Source organism: Salmo salar, chromosome ssa24, assembly GCF_905237065.1.
Source record: "Salmo salar chromosome ssa24, Ssal_v3.1, whole genome shotgun sequence".
Classification (NCBI taxonomy): domain Eukaryota; kingdom Metazoa; phylum Chordata; class Actinopteri; order Salmoniformes; family Salmonidae; genus Salmo; species Salmo salar.
In genome coordinates, this window is record NC_059465.1 from 4,834,960 (window position 1) to 4,854,892 (window position 19,933).

A 19,933-nucleotide genomic window follows, 5' to 3' on the forward strand; every position below is an offset into this window, starting at 1 on the left:
TTAATGTGCTGACGTTGCTTCCAGAGGCAGTTTGGGACTCGGTAGTGAGTGTTGCAACCGAGGACAGACAATTTTTATGCGCTTCAGCACACGGCGGTCCTGTGAGCTTGTGTGGCCTACCGCTTCGCAGCTGAGCCGTTGTTGCTCCTATACGTTTTCACTTCACAATAACAGCACTTACAGTTGACCGGGGCAGCAATAGCAGGCCAGAAATTTGACGAACTGACTGGTTGGAAACATGGCATTCTATGACGGTGCCACGTTGAATGTCTCTGAGCTCTTCAGTAAGGCGTTGCACCTTCTTCACCACACTGTCTATGTGGGTGGACCATTTCAGTTTGTCAGTGATGTGTACGCTGAGGAACTTGAAGCTTTTCACCTTCTCCACTGCTGCCCTGTCGATGGGGGTGTGCTCCTTGTGCTGTCTCCTGAAGTCCACGATCAGCTCCTTACTTTACTTTTGTTGACGTTGAGGGAGAGGTTATTTTCCTGGCACCGCTCCACCAGGGCCCTCACCTCCTCCCTGTAGGCCGTTAGCGCCTATGAATGGGTTAGTGTCACCACAGACGCTAGTCTGATTTAATCAGGCTGTAATACACAATGAATTGGTATATACAGCCTGTAACTGCAAAATCGTGTAATCTTCCTTAAATGCCAGAATGTTGAATAAAAAGTTAAACAAAAATGTTAACAAAAAATGTGTGAATTGTTCTCAATCTTCCCCTGATTCAGAGTATACCATTTTCATTGTAATGGAATGCTTGGTTGAAATAGCTATTGACAAGAGAACCGAATATTCAAAATAAAACTGTACCTTGGTGCCAAACCATATACCTACCGGCTCTCTAAAAATGTGGTGAACAATATTTTCCTGTGGCTATTTTGTCTCAAATTTTGAGCAGCTGAAGGACAAAATGCACAGAGAAATGTCAAGTTCAAATGTTACTTTTTTTCAGCATTCTGTCTTTTATGGAACATATACATGATTTTGCCAACAAATGTTTCAGGCTCTATATACCAATTCATTGTCTATTACAGACTGATTAATCAGACTACACAGAGGCATGGTTTAAAGTGGGGGGGATATTGTTAATTTTCTATGTAAATCCCCTTTACTTGAGTTGATAGCAATGTGAAGCCCACGTGGCTGTGGCAATGCTGTCCATAAGGACTGAGTTTTATCTCACTGTATAATCAGACTCTTGTGCAGCAGTCTGTATAATCCCAGTAGCTTCATGGGTCTGCCTGTAGGAACTTGTCCACAGGCAGCTGAGAGGATGTGCCTTGATCAGAGAGGAATAACATAACACATGATTAACAGGGTTTTTTCTGAGTAGGAAGGTCTTGGGCAGGCTGTCAGTTTTCGGACCACCTACAGTACCAGTCAAAAGTTTGGACACACTTACTCATTTATTTATTTTTACTATTTTCTACATTGTAGAATAATAGTGAAGACATCAACTATGAAATAACACATATGAAATCATGTGGTAACCAAAAAAGTGTTAAACAAATCAAAATATATTTGAGATTCTTTAAAGTAGCCACTCTTTGCCTTGATGACTGCTTTGCACACGCTTGGCATTCTCTCAACCAGCTTCACCTGGAATACTTTGCCAACAGTCTTGGAGTTCCCACATATCCTGAGCACTTGTTAGCTGCTTTTCCTTCACTCTGCGGTCCAATTCCTCCCAAACCATCTCAAATTGGGTTGAGGTTGGGTGATTGTGCAGGCCAAGTCATTTGAACGGATGTTAGTATTCAAATACTTGAGTATTCATTTTGTTGAGGGGGGAAAAAATATTTCCCCATATTTTAACACTGAAGCTTTTTTCTAAATTAAAATATCCATGTGACGTTACATACAAGCGTATACCATGACATTTCTAATTATTCATTTGAAAAGTTTGTCGTTTTGTGTGGTGCTCCCCCAAAAAAGACATGTGGCCGACCAGTAGCCTTGACCTGTGTAGCTTTGGCAAGTTAATTGGCCAACATAAACTACAAAGAGACGCAATGTGTAGCAAGTGGAGTGCGAGTTTACTAATGCAATGCAGGATGGAATAAAATGACGGAATTAAAAGTTAGCGAAATGAGGAGTAGGCTACAACGAGCAACCAACAGGTAGGCTGCTGTTTTTTCTGAATGGGTTTGGGGAGAAAGTGCAGCAGGTGGCCTCAGTTAACCTAGCTAGCTTCTCTAGGCTACTCCAGTCAACAGGCACTGTTATATGGGATGATAAATAACATTGTGGCTTTCTACAAGTCTTAGCTGTAGCCGAGTTGCCTCCGTCTGCTCGCTACACGCAACGCCCCATACCTTCTGCAGCGGCAGCAATAGAGCGCCAGCTTCTCCCTCACTCAGCAGGGCTCAGCTAAAAATAGGTATTTAGAATATCCGGATATCCAACAACAATTCATGATACTATTCGAATAGTGAAATTATTTCAAACTCCCATCCCTAATAGCTAGACAGTCAGGGAGAATCTTTTAAAAATGTTTTTATGATGCATTCAGGAGTTTTTGTTGTCATGACATAAGGCCACCATTGATTTTATTATAATATTTGAGGCATCAGATAGCATAAACTGTGGCAGAATGTGTAGAATTGCTGGAAATCTGCTTTAAGACTGCAAAATGTTATCTCCACCACATGGAAAAATGTGTAGAATTGCAGGAAATGTGCTTTAAAACAGCTTTCGGGCTCCTGAGTGGCGCAGTGGTCTAAAGCCCTGTATCTCAATGCTAGAGGCGTCATTACAGACACCCTGATTTGAATCCAGGCTGTATCACAACCAGCCGTGATTGGGAGTACCATAGGGTGGCGCACAAATGGCCCAGCGTCGTCAGGGTTTGGCCGGTGTAGGCCGTCATTATAGATAAGAATAAATTCTTAACTGATTTGCCTAGTTATAATAATACATTTTATCACTGCGGCCAACAGGAGGGCTTCAAAAAATACAGTACCATTGGCCTCGCCACTGTCACGCCCACCACCTAAGCCCCATTTTGATCTAGAAAAGAACTGTGGGTAATAGTGTGTTGGGCAACATAGGAGAGAATGGACGCTCCCTCCCAACATTGACATTTAGTATCAACACCTACCTAGCCTTAGCACACCAATGCTTATATTCTTCATTGAGGTATCCTGACTCCTAATCAACTACAGATTTTTGAATGGCCATGTGGCTTTATAAACCCTGGCTGCACACAATACATCAATATGAAGAATGTCGAGCTATCTTATGAAAAACCAAACAACTTAATAAAAGGTTTTGAAGATAACAAATGAAGTCTTTCCCTATTCCAAGTAATCCTGTGCCATTAGCAGGGAAACATCTGAGAGAGTGATCCTCTTAATGATAAAGGGAGCGACGTTCTCTTTTGGAGTCATACTTTTAATGCGTTGGCCAGCCAATCCAGAGACACATATCAGATGTGGAATTACAGGAATGCATGAAAAAAAGCATGTGTGCTTGTGGCTGGAAAACTAGAATATTTGGGGCCTTGGGCTGCAGTCAGTCTCTTGTGAATCTCGGACAGAGAGAGCGGAGCGCCACACAGTCTCTAAAGTACTGACTGTCAGACGTCAAGGTATTCTTTGTCTTCTCTGAGGAAATGTCTGTTCGTTATAATGTGCTGAGACACACACACATACACACACACATACGGGCCCGCCTGTTTGCGCACACAAACCACATATTTACCTAAACAGCGTGCCAGACAGAGAGGGAGAGAACTCCTACTGAAAATCAGTCACTATATTCTGGATGTTGCCAAGGTGACTGTTCCCTTACAGTTTGAATAGTTAATAATTGAATCATCAGATCTCATTGTGTCATGACTAATTTTCCTGTTTTACTGGCTGCTTGGTGTGTTCTCCATGCTTATATTCTGGTCCAGCTCTGTTGAGAGAGTTGCCTTGATGCTGATAGGAGCTACAGTCAGGGAATCCCTACACACGTGGCCATGTTCCAAGACTGAACATCATGACTGTATTCCAGTAACCCTTGAATGAGGTCATCATCTTGAGACTAGTAGGATAGGGTTGCAGCAAGGGCTGTGGCGGTCATGACATTTTATCAGACGGTTATTGCCTTGAAAATGACGGCTGGACTCCCAGTAATTGACCGTTAATTAACATAAACATGTTTAGAATCTCCAGGCCTCCATGCATGCAAGCCACTGATGCGTACCTTTGGAACATCTATATTTAAAAGTCTAATAAATTCATTTTAATATACACCATCACAATAAATCCATGATTTTATTTTAGGCAGGTCTAAAGAAAGAACCGAAACATACAGTAGGCCTACTCATATTATCTGGCTATGCGCCATGCCATAGGCTGTACGGTAGTTAATTTAGCGGACAAGATTTGCATAAGTCCCATGCCATTATTTTATATGATTTTATAGTAAGAATAATATTATTGAACTTAGCTGCATGAAATAGAAAGGATATTGTTCCCATTCATATGTGCAGTCGCTATGGAAGTGGCTATGTCGAGCGTAAAAGTGATCATTTGAAACAGCTCCTATACGCTAGATTTAAAGTTATTGGCTAATTTAGTTGTGAATGATACAAACCTTAGAATGTCTTAGAAATCAAAATATATATACGGGCTGCGTGATGTGACTAGGCTATTGACTATTTTGAAAAAGTCGCAAAAAAAGCTTGCTCTCTGTTCCTTCCCTCAGACTGAACACGCTGTTCTCTCAAGGGATCATATTTTCACCCATCAGACTATTCTCAGTTTAATCTTGTCTTTACTGATATGCAAAATTTGTTTCGATTTAGAATGGCCCATTATCAAATGGGCAGGGGAAAAAATACATGTCATCCGTAAGCACTCGAATAGTGAATGGAGGCAGTTCGTTTTAAAATCATGCCAGGTAGCCTACTCCGGTTTCATAGTGGAGCAGCAGAAACATAAATATAGTTGCAGCTGGGATCCTCCTCATTTTAGTGGCAACCATCAAAACTCTAGTATCACACAGGGTTGCATATAGAAATGTCTGGGCTTATAATAATATTTATTTCACTTAATTCATCAACCACTGTTTGATGAGCATGCAGCCTCTCGCTGCATGACAGGTGACATTCTGCCCAAATTCTGTATGCCACGGGCTCTCCAAACGGTGGTGAGATATTCTGTAGCTAAAAGGTAATGTTTCAGCCTATTAATTATGAAAATATTAAAAAAATGCCCTATTACTAGGCTATTCAAAATCTAATACAAATTCACTATAATTAACTCTGCAAGCCGCCCTGCATAATCAAACAGCATCACCTAGGCATATAAACTCAGCATAAAAAGAAACGTCCTCTCACTGTCAACAGCGTTTATTTTCAGCAAACTTAACACGTGTAAATATTTCTATGAACATAACAAGATTCAACAACTGAGACATAAACTGAACAAGTTCCACAGACATGTGACAAACAAATGGAATAATGTGTCCCTGAACAAAGGGGGGGTCAAAATCAAAAGTAACAATCAGTATCTGGTGTGGCCACCAGCTGCATTAAGTACTGCAGTGCATCTTCTCCTCATGGACTGCACCAGATTTGCCAGTTCTTGCTGTGAGATGTTACCCCCCTCTTCCACCAAGGCACCTGCAAGTTCCCGGACATTTCTGTGGGGAATGGCCCTAGCCCTCACCCTCCGATCCAACAGGTCCCAGACATGCTCAATGGGATTGAGATCCGGGCTCTTCGCTGGCCATGGCAGAACACTGACATTCCTGTCTTGCAGGAAATCACGCACAGAACGAGCTGTATGGCTGGTGGCATTGTCATGCTGGAGGGTCATATCAGGATGAGCCTGCAAGAAGGGTACCACACGAAGGAGGAGGATGTCTTTCCTGTAATGCTCAGTGCTGATTGCCTGCAATAGGCTAGACAATTATTTATTTATTTTATACCAAAGACACCTTAAATCTTAAAAATATATATATATTTCTGCTATGCAGTAGGCTGTTATGCTATGTATTGTTTAACCACACAATCGTGATGTTTGTTGTATTACAGCCTGAATTTTAAATGCATTATATTTAGATTTTGTGTCACTGGCCTAACACTGGCAATAATGTCAAAGTGGAATTGTTTTTCAACATTTTTACAAATTAATATAAAAAAATTAACAGCTGAAATGTCTTGAGTCAATAAGTATTCAAACCCTTTATGGCAACCCTAAATGAGTTCAGGAGTAAAAATGTGCTAAACAGGTCCCTACCTTTTTGTGAACAACCGATGCATATCTGTATTCCCAGTCATGTGAAATCCATAGATTAGGGCTTAATCAATGTATTTCAATTGACTGATTTTCCTTATATGAACTGTAACTCAGTATAATCTTTGAAATTGTTGCATGTTGTTTTTGTTCAGTGTAGTTCACATATGCCAGTCGTGGACTAATCTAATGGCTGAGAACTGTGGGGAGGAGGCAGAAGGTCACCTGGAGTTTGAGAGCTAGTGCATACCATACAATTCCCCACCCACCCATAGGCTATTTAGCTGTTTAAGTGCAGTTCAACATGTACTTCCCTAAAGTAATTAAGTAGTCAATTTGATGTAAGGATGTGGTTGGTAAAGATTTCGGCTGCATTCCAAAATGACACACTAGGGTAATTCCACGCAAAAAATATTTTTGTTATCTCCGATTGTTCTGGATATTCTCACACAGAAACTTCATTAGGAGGAAGGATGTTTGATATGCATTTTACATTTGTATCACTTTTTTGAAAATAATTTAGAAAGTTGCCATTTTGGGCCCTTTTAGACCTATACATGCCTCTTGTAAGAAGACTCTGTGAACCCTACATGATACAGCAGCATATTGGTGTCATTTTACTCCATATGTGCTCTTAAAAATGGAGTATGTCTAGATTCTCATAACATTTTTCACATTAATTTAGTCAACATTAAAAATATGAATATCTCAAAAGTAATCAGGTTGTTGTTTTTTTACATTGTTTGGAACATTACTCTTCAAACATTACATTTCTGCTGCCTTTGGCCACTATCATGATTTAAAAAAAAAAAAATGGTTTGTGATACAAATGTAAAAAGCATATCAAACATCCTTTCTCCCAGTGAAGTTCTCCCTGTTCCCTATATAGTGTTGCTATGGGGGACGTGAAAGTAGTGCACTAATGTAGGGTGCCCGTTTGGCTCTGCTCAAAGGTAGTGGCTTATAAAGAGATTAAAGTGCTATTTGAGACTGAGCGTTCTCCTGTGAGTCATTGGAACATGACAAGACAGTCACCCAGCTTTCACCCAGACTCAGCACTGCTGAGGCCCCCAACACAATTAGCTGGGACATGACGGCACACCAAATGAACAACCTAGCACAGCGTCAGCTAGTCTCACAATAACAAAGCCAAGATGCTCCCCATCTCTATTTCTTCCATCTTTTTGACTCGTCTATCTCTTCTTCTCCATGAAAATGGATTAAAGGGGAAAATGAAGTGTTTCTTTGAATGGAGGATGGTAATATGGTAAAATGCAATTACCTTATTGCTCTCAGCCTCGGTTACTGCTTGACGGTGTTAAGATTAACTTTACAGTATACACAATCATGATTTTGACCTGGATTGCCTAACTAACACATGAAATAATGTGGCCCTGGTGCAACTCCCACATAGTTGCCGCCTAGCCGGGCTGAACATGTACACAATGCACAGACGGATACTCTTTAGTCCGGGCACTATAGCATATTGTATCTGACTCCCAATTGTCTGCAATAGTGATTTGAATTACAGTACTCTGATTTTTTCCATTTCAATTGCTCTTTTGTGCCTCCTAATTTGGGGTGGCAGGTAGCCTAGTAATTAGTGTGTTGGGCTCCTGAACAAGGCACTTAACCCATTGTTTTTTGGTAGCCATCATTGTAAAATATTAATTTGTTCTTAACTGACTTGCCTAGTTAAATAAAGGTTAAATACTTTTTTTAATATAGTAGAGTCCTGTAAAATGCCACACTGTATGTTACAGTATGTACTAGGACTATACATCAAACGCATTACAATCGGTTGAGGGACAAGTATTGCGTAGGAGTGACCCCCATCTGATGTGAGATAATACACATGCCCTGTCAGCACTCCCTCCCTCCCTTCCTCCCCCTCACCGCTCTTGACAGTGGGGGAGAGACTTTTTGTTCTTCATGAAGAACAAGAAACCCTCACCCATCCTCGCACTGCAGAGAGAACTCACACACACATCTGAATCACATTTCTCACACTCGGGCTCCAAATCTCTAGGGCACAGGGTTGGTTATTATGGGATCTAGTGTCAACTAAGGCTGCATCGAAAATGGCACCCTATTTCATATATTGACCTATGGGCCCTGGTCAAAAGTATTGCACTATATAAGGGATAGGGTGCCATTTGGGATGTACATAAGACAGAAGCCCACAGTACTGTAGGTTAGTTGTCATACAACACAATGTTTTGAAATTGAGTTTCCATTTTTGATTCGGGTGAAGTTTACGAACGGCAGCAACAGCACAAAGTCCGAGTCGGAGAGTTTGCTGTTCATCAGGAAAGTTTTCAGTGGACCGTTTCACCTTCACAGAAAAGTTCCAGGGAAGTTTATTCAACTGTAGCCTACAAGACACTAAAGGCCAGTTGAATACGGGCAGTATTATCTGTGAGCCCAGCTACCGCATGCTGTCTAGTTAGACATCGTGTACTGAGATAAATTAAGCTTTCTTTTTTTAAGAAGTCCATTGGTCCTGCCACCATGTGATCATGCCTCACAAACAACCGAGTAAATCAAAGGACAGTGTTGAGAGCATGTCAACTGTGTCATGCGCCAAATCAACCGCTCACACCTCATTGTGAATATTGTTAGTGTTATGAAGTCTGCCAAAGCCATACAGAGTGCTCTTTCAGTTACTTTGTGACTTCAAACACTTGTAGGCTTTCTAAACACATTTAATTAACAGAGGACAAAGACTGCCAATCTGGCTGTATAATTTCATCATGATTGCTATTCTAATGTCATGTTTGGGAACAATGAGAAGAGTGTCACTGTCTCGCCTTGATCACATGAAACTAAGTCAGTATGTGACTCAATCAAGTGACACACACATACGCGCACGCACTGTTGTATCTTGTGGTTGTTACTCCTCCTCAGGCCTGTCATTCCAAGCTTTCAAAAGTGACTGTCTTCTCCACACCCACAACATGGGAACCATTCCCAGGCCAACTCTCTTTCCTAGCTCCCTCTCACTGGTTCAGTTTTTCAAAGGGAAAAGTAATAAAAAAAAATAGCTGGAGTGGGTCTAAGGCCTGAACTGATTTCCAGGTTTTGTTCCATCAGTAGCACTATGAAGACACTAGAGCCCACCCCTGACTAAGTTGTTATTAATTGTTACATAACGCAGAGACTTCCTCCCCAGTCAGCCCACCAGGACATTCCCCAAGCTTTGTGTCATCTTATTTCGGTAGAAATGGTTGGTCATACTCGCATCCTTAAAAAAAAAAAAAAAAAGAAGCCATTCACTGTTTACTTAGTTCTAATTACCACCTTTTAATGACTTGGGCTCCTGAGTGGCGCAGTGGTCTAAGACACTGGATCTGAGGGCCAGAGGCATCACTGCAGTGCCTGGTTTGAATCCAAGCTGCATCACATCCGGCTGTGATTGGGAGTCCCATAGGGTGGCACACAATTGGCCCGGCGTCGTCCGGGTTTGGCCGGGGTAGGCAGTCAATGTAAATAAGAATTTGTACTTAACTGACTTGCCTAGTTAAATAAAGGTTACACAATGACAATGTTTTGATCAAGAAGATCTTCATCAGGTCAAACAGAAAAGTTTTAATTACAGTGTTTGAGCCTTTCTATTCTTTAACCTTATTTCATTCCAAGAATTAATAGTAACATTCATTTTCGTAGGTGGTTATACAGTATGTGTCCTATTTCATTTTTTTGTTGTTGCATATGGTCACAGCCAGTATTACTACTTCTGACCTGACCATATTTGTTTGCTTTTTCTGCAACAGAGTTGCAGTGCATTAGACTCACTTTAGCCTGGTCCCAGATCTGTTTCTGCTATCTTGCCAACTCCCTATGAAATTGTCATGTTTGGCATGACAATAGCTGGCAAGGAGAGCAGAAACATGCTGACACAGGCTCGGCTCACTCCGCCTAGAGGTGACCTATGTCCAAATGGTTGTGGCCTGTGGAACCATCCATTGTCTTTGACCTAGCTCTCATAACTAAGGGATTAAGCAGTCAGAATCTGTGGGAGAGAGTTTAGTTGAGCAAGCGTCTGGTGACTGGATGGGTTTGGACTGACTGGGAGTGGAGGAGCAACTTGCAGTTTTTGTCCTCTGTCTACAGTCAGATGTTTGTTCAAGATGGATTGTGAGTCACTGCACAAACAGTGATACAGCTATGAAAGGCTACCCTAAAACCACCACCAACATGTCACCTGCTATTCATTCTCTGTACCATGGTCCTCAAGTCTCTGATAGACCCACACTCTACTCTGAGGCACAGGACAGGGGATGGACAGCGAGAGGGTGGTGGGTGGCCCAGTTGAGTGGAAAAATGAAAATGGATAGAGTTGTTACTTTATTCCCTCTTCCACTGAGACACTGGGGGCCTATCAGTGCGTCAGTTCAGTAATCTTATGGAAGGCCTGTGTTGTTGGAAGGCCATAGGAAGGAGTGGCACAAGGTGGACTTTGCTGTGAGCCTATCATTCCCACAAAATAATTGGTGATTTTTCAACCTCTCCCCATGTCTTCTTAGCCTAGTTCCTTACTAACCCAGTTCGTTCTAATGTCCAGTCCCCCCAGACGCTGCTCCTGCCTGCCTAATGGCTTTACCAGAGCCCTTAATTATACTGTAGCCTCAGTCTTTAGAAAGCAAATCTGATCCATCTCTCATTATTTTCACCCAACCACTTCTCTCCCAGTCCCAGGAAAAGAAACATTTCATTAACTTAATGCAGAACAGATGGGATCAGAGAAAGATTATCTCTGCTCCAACTATAATTACTATCAAACATTATCATATTTCCCATGTAAGTGCTATAGTATCAGAAATAAACATTTGGCCAATTTTGTAATTCTGTTTTGGCAATACCATTTAGTCACTCACTCGGTTGAGCTACTACTCACATACACACAATTATTTATATTTTTTGCAATTTTTCTCCTCAGCTGGGTCCTGAGTGGTCTTGGGTTGGTGGTCTTAGAATATGATTGGTCTAAAGAGCAGCAGATGGAAGGACTCTTGGCACCAGTCAGGTGGTTCTTTATTTCCCCTACTGGCCTGGTTCCAGCTCTCTCTTTCTCTCACTTTCTGGTGGTGTGTCCCAAATGTTACCCTGTTCCCTACATAGTGCGCGACTTTTGACCAGAGCCCTCTGCCCTGCCAGCAGACCATTCCTCGCCACGCTACATTTATAGCACCAGTCTCTAAATAAAGAGACAAGAAAAAACAAATTTTACATTTTGTTTCTTTGTTCCCTTCTCTCCGAAGTAGCCTAGACATAAAGAGACCGAAAACATCAGAAATGGCCTCGCTCGGTATGAGTCACATAAAGAAACGACTAAAATAGTTTGTTGAAGGTCCAGGATGGTGATGGAGAAATTAATCGATAGTTAGATATCGGGATGTAATCTTTGGAATATCATATTTTTTTGACAATATTGCAATATAGTTTTTGTTCTAGTTGGCTGTACCTGCACCAGAACTCCAGTATTTTTCCTTCATAGCTTGTTCTCCATCTTTTTATATAGGGACCCAATTTGGTTTCAGCACTTTTCATTTCCATGACTGGTCAAACTAATTTTCTTATGGCTCTCTCTTGTCCCTCTGCAGCAGACATATGGGAAGCAATATGTTTGGAACATCAAATCGCAATAAAATTACAGTATCAAATTGCAATACATATAGAATTGTGAGAATCGCAATACATATCGTATCAGCATCTAAGTATCATGATAATATCATATATTTTGGTATTTTAATAGGATCCCCATTAGCTGTTTCAAAAGCAGCAGCTACTCTTTCTTGGGTCCACACAGCGCAAAGACAGAACTACATAATAAAAAATAAAAAGGCACACGTAGCCTACATATCAATGCATACACACAAACTATCTAGGTCAAATATAAAGATCCCTGGCAATTTCCAGCCCTAGTCCAGGATATAACTTTAAAGTCAGGGCCTTTTCAGTTTCACAAATAGATGGGTAATGTGCCAGGTTTGTTTCCATGCCAACTCCATTACTGGGTAGAGTAAAAGGATCTGTGAACTGAAGGCTAACTCCGGGTAATGCAAACATGACCGTGTGGACATTCTGATAAAGGACACAAAGGACTGTGTGAAATGCTGTACATTCTTCAAAGAATGTGTGTTTTACTTTCCACTTGGAAACTGTTGTTGTTTTACACTGTGATAAGAGTAGTAAATAGGTATTGAGGTAATGGTGCACTGGAAGGAGAGAAAAGTGACCGTTTGCTCTCTCAAAGACTATTACATACAGTTGAAGTCGGAAGTTTACATACGCCTTAGCCAAATACATTTAAACTCAGTTTTTCACAATTCCTGACATTTAATCCTAGTAAAAATTCCCTGTCTTAGGTCAGTTAGGATCACCAGATAATTCTAAGAATGTGAAATGTCAGAATAATAGTAGAGAATTATTTATTTCAGCTTTTTATTTCTTTCATCACATTCCCAGTGGGTCAGAAGTTTACATACACTCAATTAGTATTTGGTAGCATTGCCTTTAAATTGTTTCACTTTGGTCAAATGTTTCGGGTAGCCTTCCATAAGCTTCCCACAATAAGTTTGAATTTTGGCCCATTCCTCCTGACAGAGCTGGAGTAACTGAGTCAGGATTGTAGGCCTCCTTGCTCGCACACACTTTTTCAGTTCTGCCCACACATTCTCTCTAGGTTTGAGGTCAGGGCTTTGTGATGGCCACTCCAATACCTTGACTTTGTTGTCCTTAAGCCATTTTGCTACAACTTTGGAAGTATGCTTGGGGTCTTTGGTCGCAAACGGGTCTTCCAAATGGACAATCTTTAACTTCCTGACCAATGTCTTGATGTTGCTTCAATATATCCATATAATTTTCCTCCCTCATGATGCCATCTATTTTGTGAAGTGCACGAGTCCCTCCTGCAGCAAAGCACCCCCACAACATGATGCTGCCACCCCCGTGCATCACGGTTGGGATGGTGTTCTTCGTCTTGCAAGCCCCCCCCTTTTTCCTCCAAAGGTAACGATGGTCATTATGGCCAAACAGTTCTATTTTTGTTTCATCAGATCAGTGGACATTTCTCCAAAAAGTACGATCTGGCGGTTTTAGAGCAGTGGCTTCTTCCTTGCTGAGTGGCCTTTCAGGTTATGTCGATATAGGACTCATTTTACTGTGGCTATAGATACTTTTGTACCGGTTTCCTCCAGCATCTTCACAAGGTCCTTTGCTGTTGTTCTGGGATTGATTTGCACTTTTTGCACCAAAGTACGTTCATCTCTAGGGGACAGAACGCGTCTCCTTCCTGAGCAGTATGACGGCTGCATGGTCCCATGGTGTTTATACTTGCACAGTCAACTTAGTGTATGTAAACTTCTGACCCACTGGAATTGTGACACAGTGAATTATAAGTGAAATAATCTGTCTGTAAACAATTGTTTGAAAAATGACTTAGGACATCTACTTTGTGCATGACACAACTGACTTGCCAACACGATAGTTTGCTAACAAGAAATTTGTTGAGTGGTTGAAAAACAAATTTTACTGACTCCAACCTAAGTGTATGTAAACTTCCGACTTCAACTGTAACACATGAATTCAGAATACACTAACTAATACATCACTGTTGACATGGGGAATGTGTCATTAAGTAAGCGTTGTCGGAGCCAGAATGGCCTATAGAGCAGGAGCCTCCTGTTTGGAGCTTGTGGCTGTGTGTCATTATACACCACTTAATTTGTAACAACTGACCCCGCCTCTCCTCCCTTCCCCATGCAGCACGGACAGGCGAGGTGATTGGAGAGTTTGGCCGTCTGTATGAGCAGCAGTATGCAGTGGCCCTCTTCAACAAGGTCCGCTTTGACATTGAGGGAGGAGGGGGGCCCCAGCCACAGCTACTGCGCCGCAAGGTAATGAACACGCCCTCCTCTCCTGTCCCTGTTTCTTTTCCTCTTGTTCCCCTCTTCCATACTCCTTTATTCCTACTGTGTCTTCCCTGAGAAGGTGATGGAATAATATCTGCAGTTTTAGTGCTGACATTTGGAACACTTTGCCCACATTATGTTGAACCTGAAGCTCACATCACACTACATCAAATTAATGGCCATCTAAGAGTGACTCAGGACAGATGCTGATTGACACTCCCATGCTTTCAGTGTGTTCTGAAGATTTAAGTGTGTTTAGATCACTAGATAGTTTATTATAAATACACAATGACAGTAGCCTTGATTTTGAAGGCCACTTCCACTTCAGCTAGTGGAGTCTGCTTTAGAGTCACATGGTACGGAGGGAAAGATCTCAGTTTTCCTTGTATGGCTCTATCTCTGTGTAGCAGATGTAGCTAGCAGGCTAGTGAAGAACAAGTAGCCATGGTGTGTCGTGGTGACCTCGTTTTCAGTGAGATCTCAAGTTAACCGTGCTACTGACAAAGTGAGAAGTAAGCTTGAAATACTGCTACAGTTGACTTTAGGGCGAGTGGCGTCACACCGAGTAAACTCTTTATTTGTATTCTCCTGGGTGTCCAGTGTCTCTAGACATGGTTTAATTCACCTTTTTCAAGCCTGCACAGTGCCATTACCTTTTAAAGAGAAACGGTTACATTCTGTCTGGTGCCACCGCTGCACTCAGAATGCTACTGTAACTACATGAAGCTGTGTGGAAATGACCGAAGTCTTGATCCGCATCAGAAGTGCCACACTATTCCCTATGTAGCTCTGTTCAAAAGTGGTGCACGACTAAGGTAATAGGGTGTCATTTGGGATACACATAGTTTAATTGTCGGTGGTGAGTAAGTGAGGTTCTTGAGAAATGCCTGCTGTTTTCCTGAGAACAACAATACTGACTGGGTGGGCTTATGATTGTATAAACTAAACAACACTACTCCAGTGTCTAGGCTACAGTTGAGATATCACTTACAGACAGTAGTATCACACATGGCATGCAGTCTAAGTATACCTGATGTTTCTAAAGGAACGCAAAGGCTTAAAGTTTTAGGCCACTCCTTGGCTTTCTGGAGTATTACAAAATCATGGAATTTATTGTTGATGTAAAAATGTACTGTCCATGAATATGGCTCTATCCACACAGAGGTGATGTCCGTTCTTGCCAGTTATCATTGGGATGTGTACTGACTCCCCTGTCTGTCCCACTCAGGCCCCGCTGGAGAATAGGTCCATCTTCTCTGGAGCTCTGTTCCAGTTTCTGGAGGAGAACAAGAAATGGAGAAACCGTTTCCTCTTCGTTCCTGACTCTTACAACATGAACTACTATGACAACAAAGCGGTAAGGGAGAATTTAATTCAAATGTCCCACATTTACTTACACACACACACACACACACACACACAGCGTACCAGTCAAAAGTTTCGACACACCTACTCATTCCAGTGTTTTTCTTTAATTTTACTATTTTCTACATTGTAGAATAATAGAGAAGACCTCAAAACTATGAAGTAACACATATGGAATCATTTGAGATTCTTCAAAGTAGCCACCCTTTGCCTTGATGACAGCTTTGTACACTCTTGGAATTCTCTCAACCAGCTTCATGAGGTAGTCACCTGGAATGCATTTTAATTAACAGGTGTGCCTTGTTAAAAGTAAATTTGTGGAATTTGTTTCCTTCTTAATGCGTTTGACACAATTAGTTGTGTTGTGACAAGGTAGTGGGGGTATACAAAAGATAGCCCTATTTTGTAAAAGACCAAGTCCATATTATGGTGAGAACAGCTCAAATAAGCAAAGAGAAACGACAGTCCATCATTACTGTAAGACATGAAGGTCAGTCAATATGGAACATTTCAAGAACTTTGAAAGTTTCTTTAAGTGCAGTCGCAAAAACCATCAAGCGCTATGATGAAACTGGCTCTCATTTGAGGACCACCACAGGAAAGGAAGACCCAGAGTTACCTCTGCTGCAGAGGATACGTTCATTCGTTAACTGCACCTCAGATTGCAGCCCAAATAAATGCTTTACAGATTTCAAGTAACAGACACATCTCAACAACAACTGTTCAAAGGAGACTGCTTGAATCAGGCCTTCATGGTCAAATTGCTGCAAAGAAACCACTACTAAAGGACACCAATAATAAGAAGAGACTTGCTTGGGCCAAGAAACACGAGCAATGGACATTAGACCGGTGAAATCTGTCCTTTGGTCTGGTGAGTCCAAATTTGAGATTTTTGGTTCCAACCTCTGTGTCTTTGTGAGACGCAGAGTAGGTGAATGGATGTTCTCCGCATGTGTGGTTCTCATCATGAAGCATGGAGGAGGAGGAGGGGTGTGATGGGGTGGGGATGCTTTGCTGGTGACACTGTGATTCATTTAGAATTCAAGGCGCACTTAACCAGCATGGCTACCACAGCATTCTGCAGCGATACACCATCCCATCTGGTTTGCGCTTAGTGGGACTATCATTTGTTTTTCAACAGGACAATGACCCAAAACACAACTCCAGGTTGTGTAAGGGCTATTTAACCAAGGATATTGATGGAGTGCTGCATCAGGTGACCTCGCCTCCACAGGTCCCGACCTCAACCCAATTGCGATGGTTTGGGATGAGTCGGACCGCAGAGTGAAGGACAGGCAGCCAACAAGTTCTCAGTATATGTGGGAACTCCTTCAAGACTGTTGGAAAAGCATTCCATGTGAAGCTGGTTGAGAGAATGCCAAGAGTGTGCATAGCTGTCATCAAGGCAAAGTGTGGCTACTTTGAAGAATCTCAAATATATTTTGATTTGTTTAACACTTTTTTTTGTAACTACATGATTCCATATGTGTCATTTCATAGTTTTTGATGTCTTCACTATTATTCTACAATGTAAAATGTAGTAAAAATAAAGAAAAACCTGTGTGTGTGTGTGTGTGATTATATAATATACACACACACCTTAGCTCAGTTGCATTATGATGGTGTGTTTTATGTCCATATGAGTGAATTAGCTAATAAAATGCTACTATATCTGCATGCATCATTCCCTTAAGTCTACCATGTCCTTATGTTCCTGTCCAGTCTCATGAGAGAGGGCTGCATCCCAAGGGAACCATCAACTGTGCCGGATACAAAGTTCTGACCTCGATGGATCAGTACCTGGAGCTGCTCAACAACAGCCTGCCTGGTGAGAACATGTTACGACTGAAAACCAGGTGTGGAGGAGAGTAGCAGGGGTGGGTGTGAGGCACATGTTGCAACTGCTCACCCAATTGTCATGTATAATCCTTTAAATTGGAAGGCTTAATACTGTTCTTATTATGAACATCTCAATGTCATTTGATGTTCTAAAGAACTTGAGGCTATAGGTGTGATCATATGTTTCTCAATTTCAGTGTTACTTTAAACTACTAGTATTCAAATACCATATAAAACATAGGCAAATCTGCTTTTTGACTATACTGGACCTTTTAAGTTGTTTTCAGTGTGAGTGTATGATTCCAAAACCATGCAGAAAGGGCGACATGTGACCACCGATTTGATAGAGGAATGCGTGTGTTTCAGATGTAAAGGCTAAAGTGGGCAACGCTCCTTTCCTGAAGTGTGCCACCGAGTTCCTGCTGATCCTGTGGCACCCATATGCCCGCCACTACTACTTCTGTGTGGTAACGGAGAAAGAGCAGAAGAAGTGGCATGCAGTTTTTCAGGACTGTGTGAGACATACCAATGATGGTGAGTAAAACCCACACAAACATTCAACAAGCATTCAAACCTAGAGACACTGTAGAGCCCATAAAAATCCTATAATTCACATTTAATTATGTGGTAGTGGAGCACATATTAAACACACAATTCCACAGATCTTAGGGTCATTCCACCAATTGAGTACCTAACTTGGTGAGGAAAAAGAACCTGTTTTATTTCACCTCGTTTTAAGCCTGTCATAAAGAGCACCTGCTAAACTTAAAGAGCAACTGCCCCTAAATTTTTTTTAGAAAACAGCCTATGAGGCATCGATATGAATCAGAAACATTTATTCTACCGACCAAAATTGACTACTTAGTGTAAATTGGATAATTTTGGTCAAAAGGTCAGTCTCGTCCAAAACTGAGTTTTTTGAGACTTGTAGTCTTGACTGCATCACAACGTAAATGAAGGTTAGGTTTGTTTCAATCCTGCCCACAGCTGGCAGCACACAAGTAATCATCAATTCGGAATGCAGCTGCACGCTGTGTGTGTGTGTGTGTGTGTGTGTGTGTGTGTGTGTGTGTGTGTGTGTGTGTGTGTGTGTGTGTGTGTGTGTGTGTGTGTGTGTGTGTGTAAGGGTTGGATGTGTGGAGAGTGCAAATAGTCTCTAAGGTGCAGATGGTCTCAAGGGTCTAATAGTCACAAGGTGCAGGTCTGTTCAGGGAAACCGCTAAGGTTATCTGTTCAACAGTCTGATGGTGAAGGACTGTTCACTCTGCTACAGCTTCTATCGCTCGGGTGACTGGATTCCTTCATAACCTTTTGGGCCTGCCTCAAACACCGTCTGGTGTAGATGCCTTGGAGGACAGGGAGCTCGCCCCCAGTGAAGTTTTGGGACGCCTGCACCACCATCTGTAGAGCCTTGCGGTTGAGGGCGTTGCCATACCAGGCGGAAGATGCTCTCGTGGTGCAGCTGTAGAACTTCTTGAGGATCTGAGGGCCACCTCCGCCTAGCTGACTCTCAACATGGGGGCCTTCCAGGGGTGTGATCAACCCCCTCCTGTACTCCCTGATTTTCTTCAGTAGGCTGAGGTTGAATCGGCGCTGTTGCGCTGGCTTCACCACGGTGTTGGCATGATTGGTCCATGTCAGGTCCTCTTTGATGTGCATGCTGAAAAACTTGAAGCTTTTCACCCTCTCAACTACAGCCCCATCAATGTCAATAGGGGCGTACTAACTCATTACCAAACTTCTGTCTGGAGTCGAGTGCGTTGGATGCAGGGGCGGGGATTTGTGCCCCCTTTGGTCCCCGGGGCCAGGACTGGGGACGCTGTCATGGCCAGATGGTGTTTGAGCTGCTAGTGGAGAAAAACTATCTTTTTTTCAGTATAGGCAGTTATGTCACTGGCTACAGTGTGCAGATATGATTCCATTGGTATTGTGAGACCTAATTTATTTTATTCATTGTATTTTCTCTTTTTTGTATATTTATTTAATATAAATTGTTTTTTTTTAATCATTCTGCTTTAAAAAAATTAAATGATGCCTTGGTGGGGGGATAAAGGACTGGATATGTTGTATTGACGTCAATGTCTCCATGTTCGCAAATTCAAAAACGTACAAATAAAGAGTTTCCTATAGTCCTCGATCAAGCTCCTTGGTTTTGCTGACGTTGAGGGAGAGGCTGTTTAACTCTAACCTCCTATTAAAATGCAATATTTGTGCACAGTTTCCACTTAAAATATCAAAGGGTTGCAAAAGGCACAAAAAAAATCTGTGATTTACTTTAGTTTTGTTATGTAGCTAGTTGTTGATGATCTGGAGGTTGAATCAACATTAAATATGCCTTGCAGTAATAACCTTTCAACCTTACTGTTAAGTACATTTTCCATTGTGCAAGATGCATCACTAATTGACATATTCATTGGTTACTCCCTAACTTTAGATGTGTTGCTTTCCAACAGTCTTCCTCTTTTTCAATTTTTTTAACAACTTTGTTTAGCTTTGTTCGCTTGTATTTCATGCCTGTGGAGTCTAGGGTCTGATTATCCAACCTTTTGCCTGCCCTGCACAATGCACAGAATTGTAAACAA

General features: G+C 41.8%; 1 protein-coding gene across 1 annotated transcript in view; it reads left to right on the forward strand.

Annotated features, from left to right (window-relative positions):
• LOC106585213 (protein Niban 2) overlaps positions 1–19,933 on the forward strand; it is a 52,666-nt gene that overhangs the window by 4,814 nt on the left and 27,919 nt on the right. Inside the window, exons 2-5 of the mRNA XM_014171171.2 lie at positions 14,002–14,132; positions 15,376–15,504; positions 17,235–17,340; positions 17,718–17,885. Of these exons, the coding sequence (XP_014026646.1) occupies positions 14,002–14,132; positions 15,376–15,504; positions 17,235–17,340; positions 17,718–17,885 (534 nt within the window). The remainder of the gene's footprint in view (positions 1–14,001; positions 14,133–15,375; positions 15,505–17,234; positions 17,341–17,717; positions 17,886–19,933) is intronic.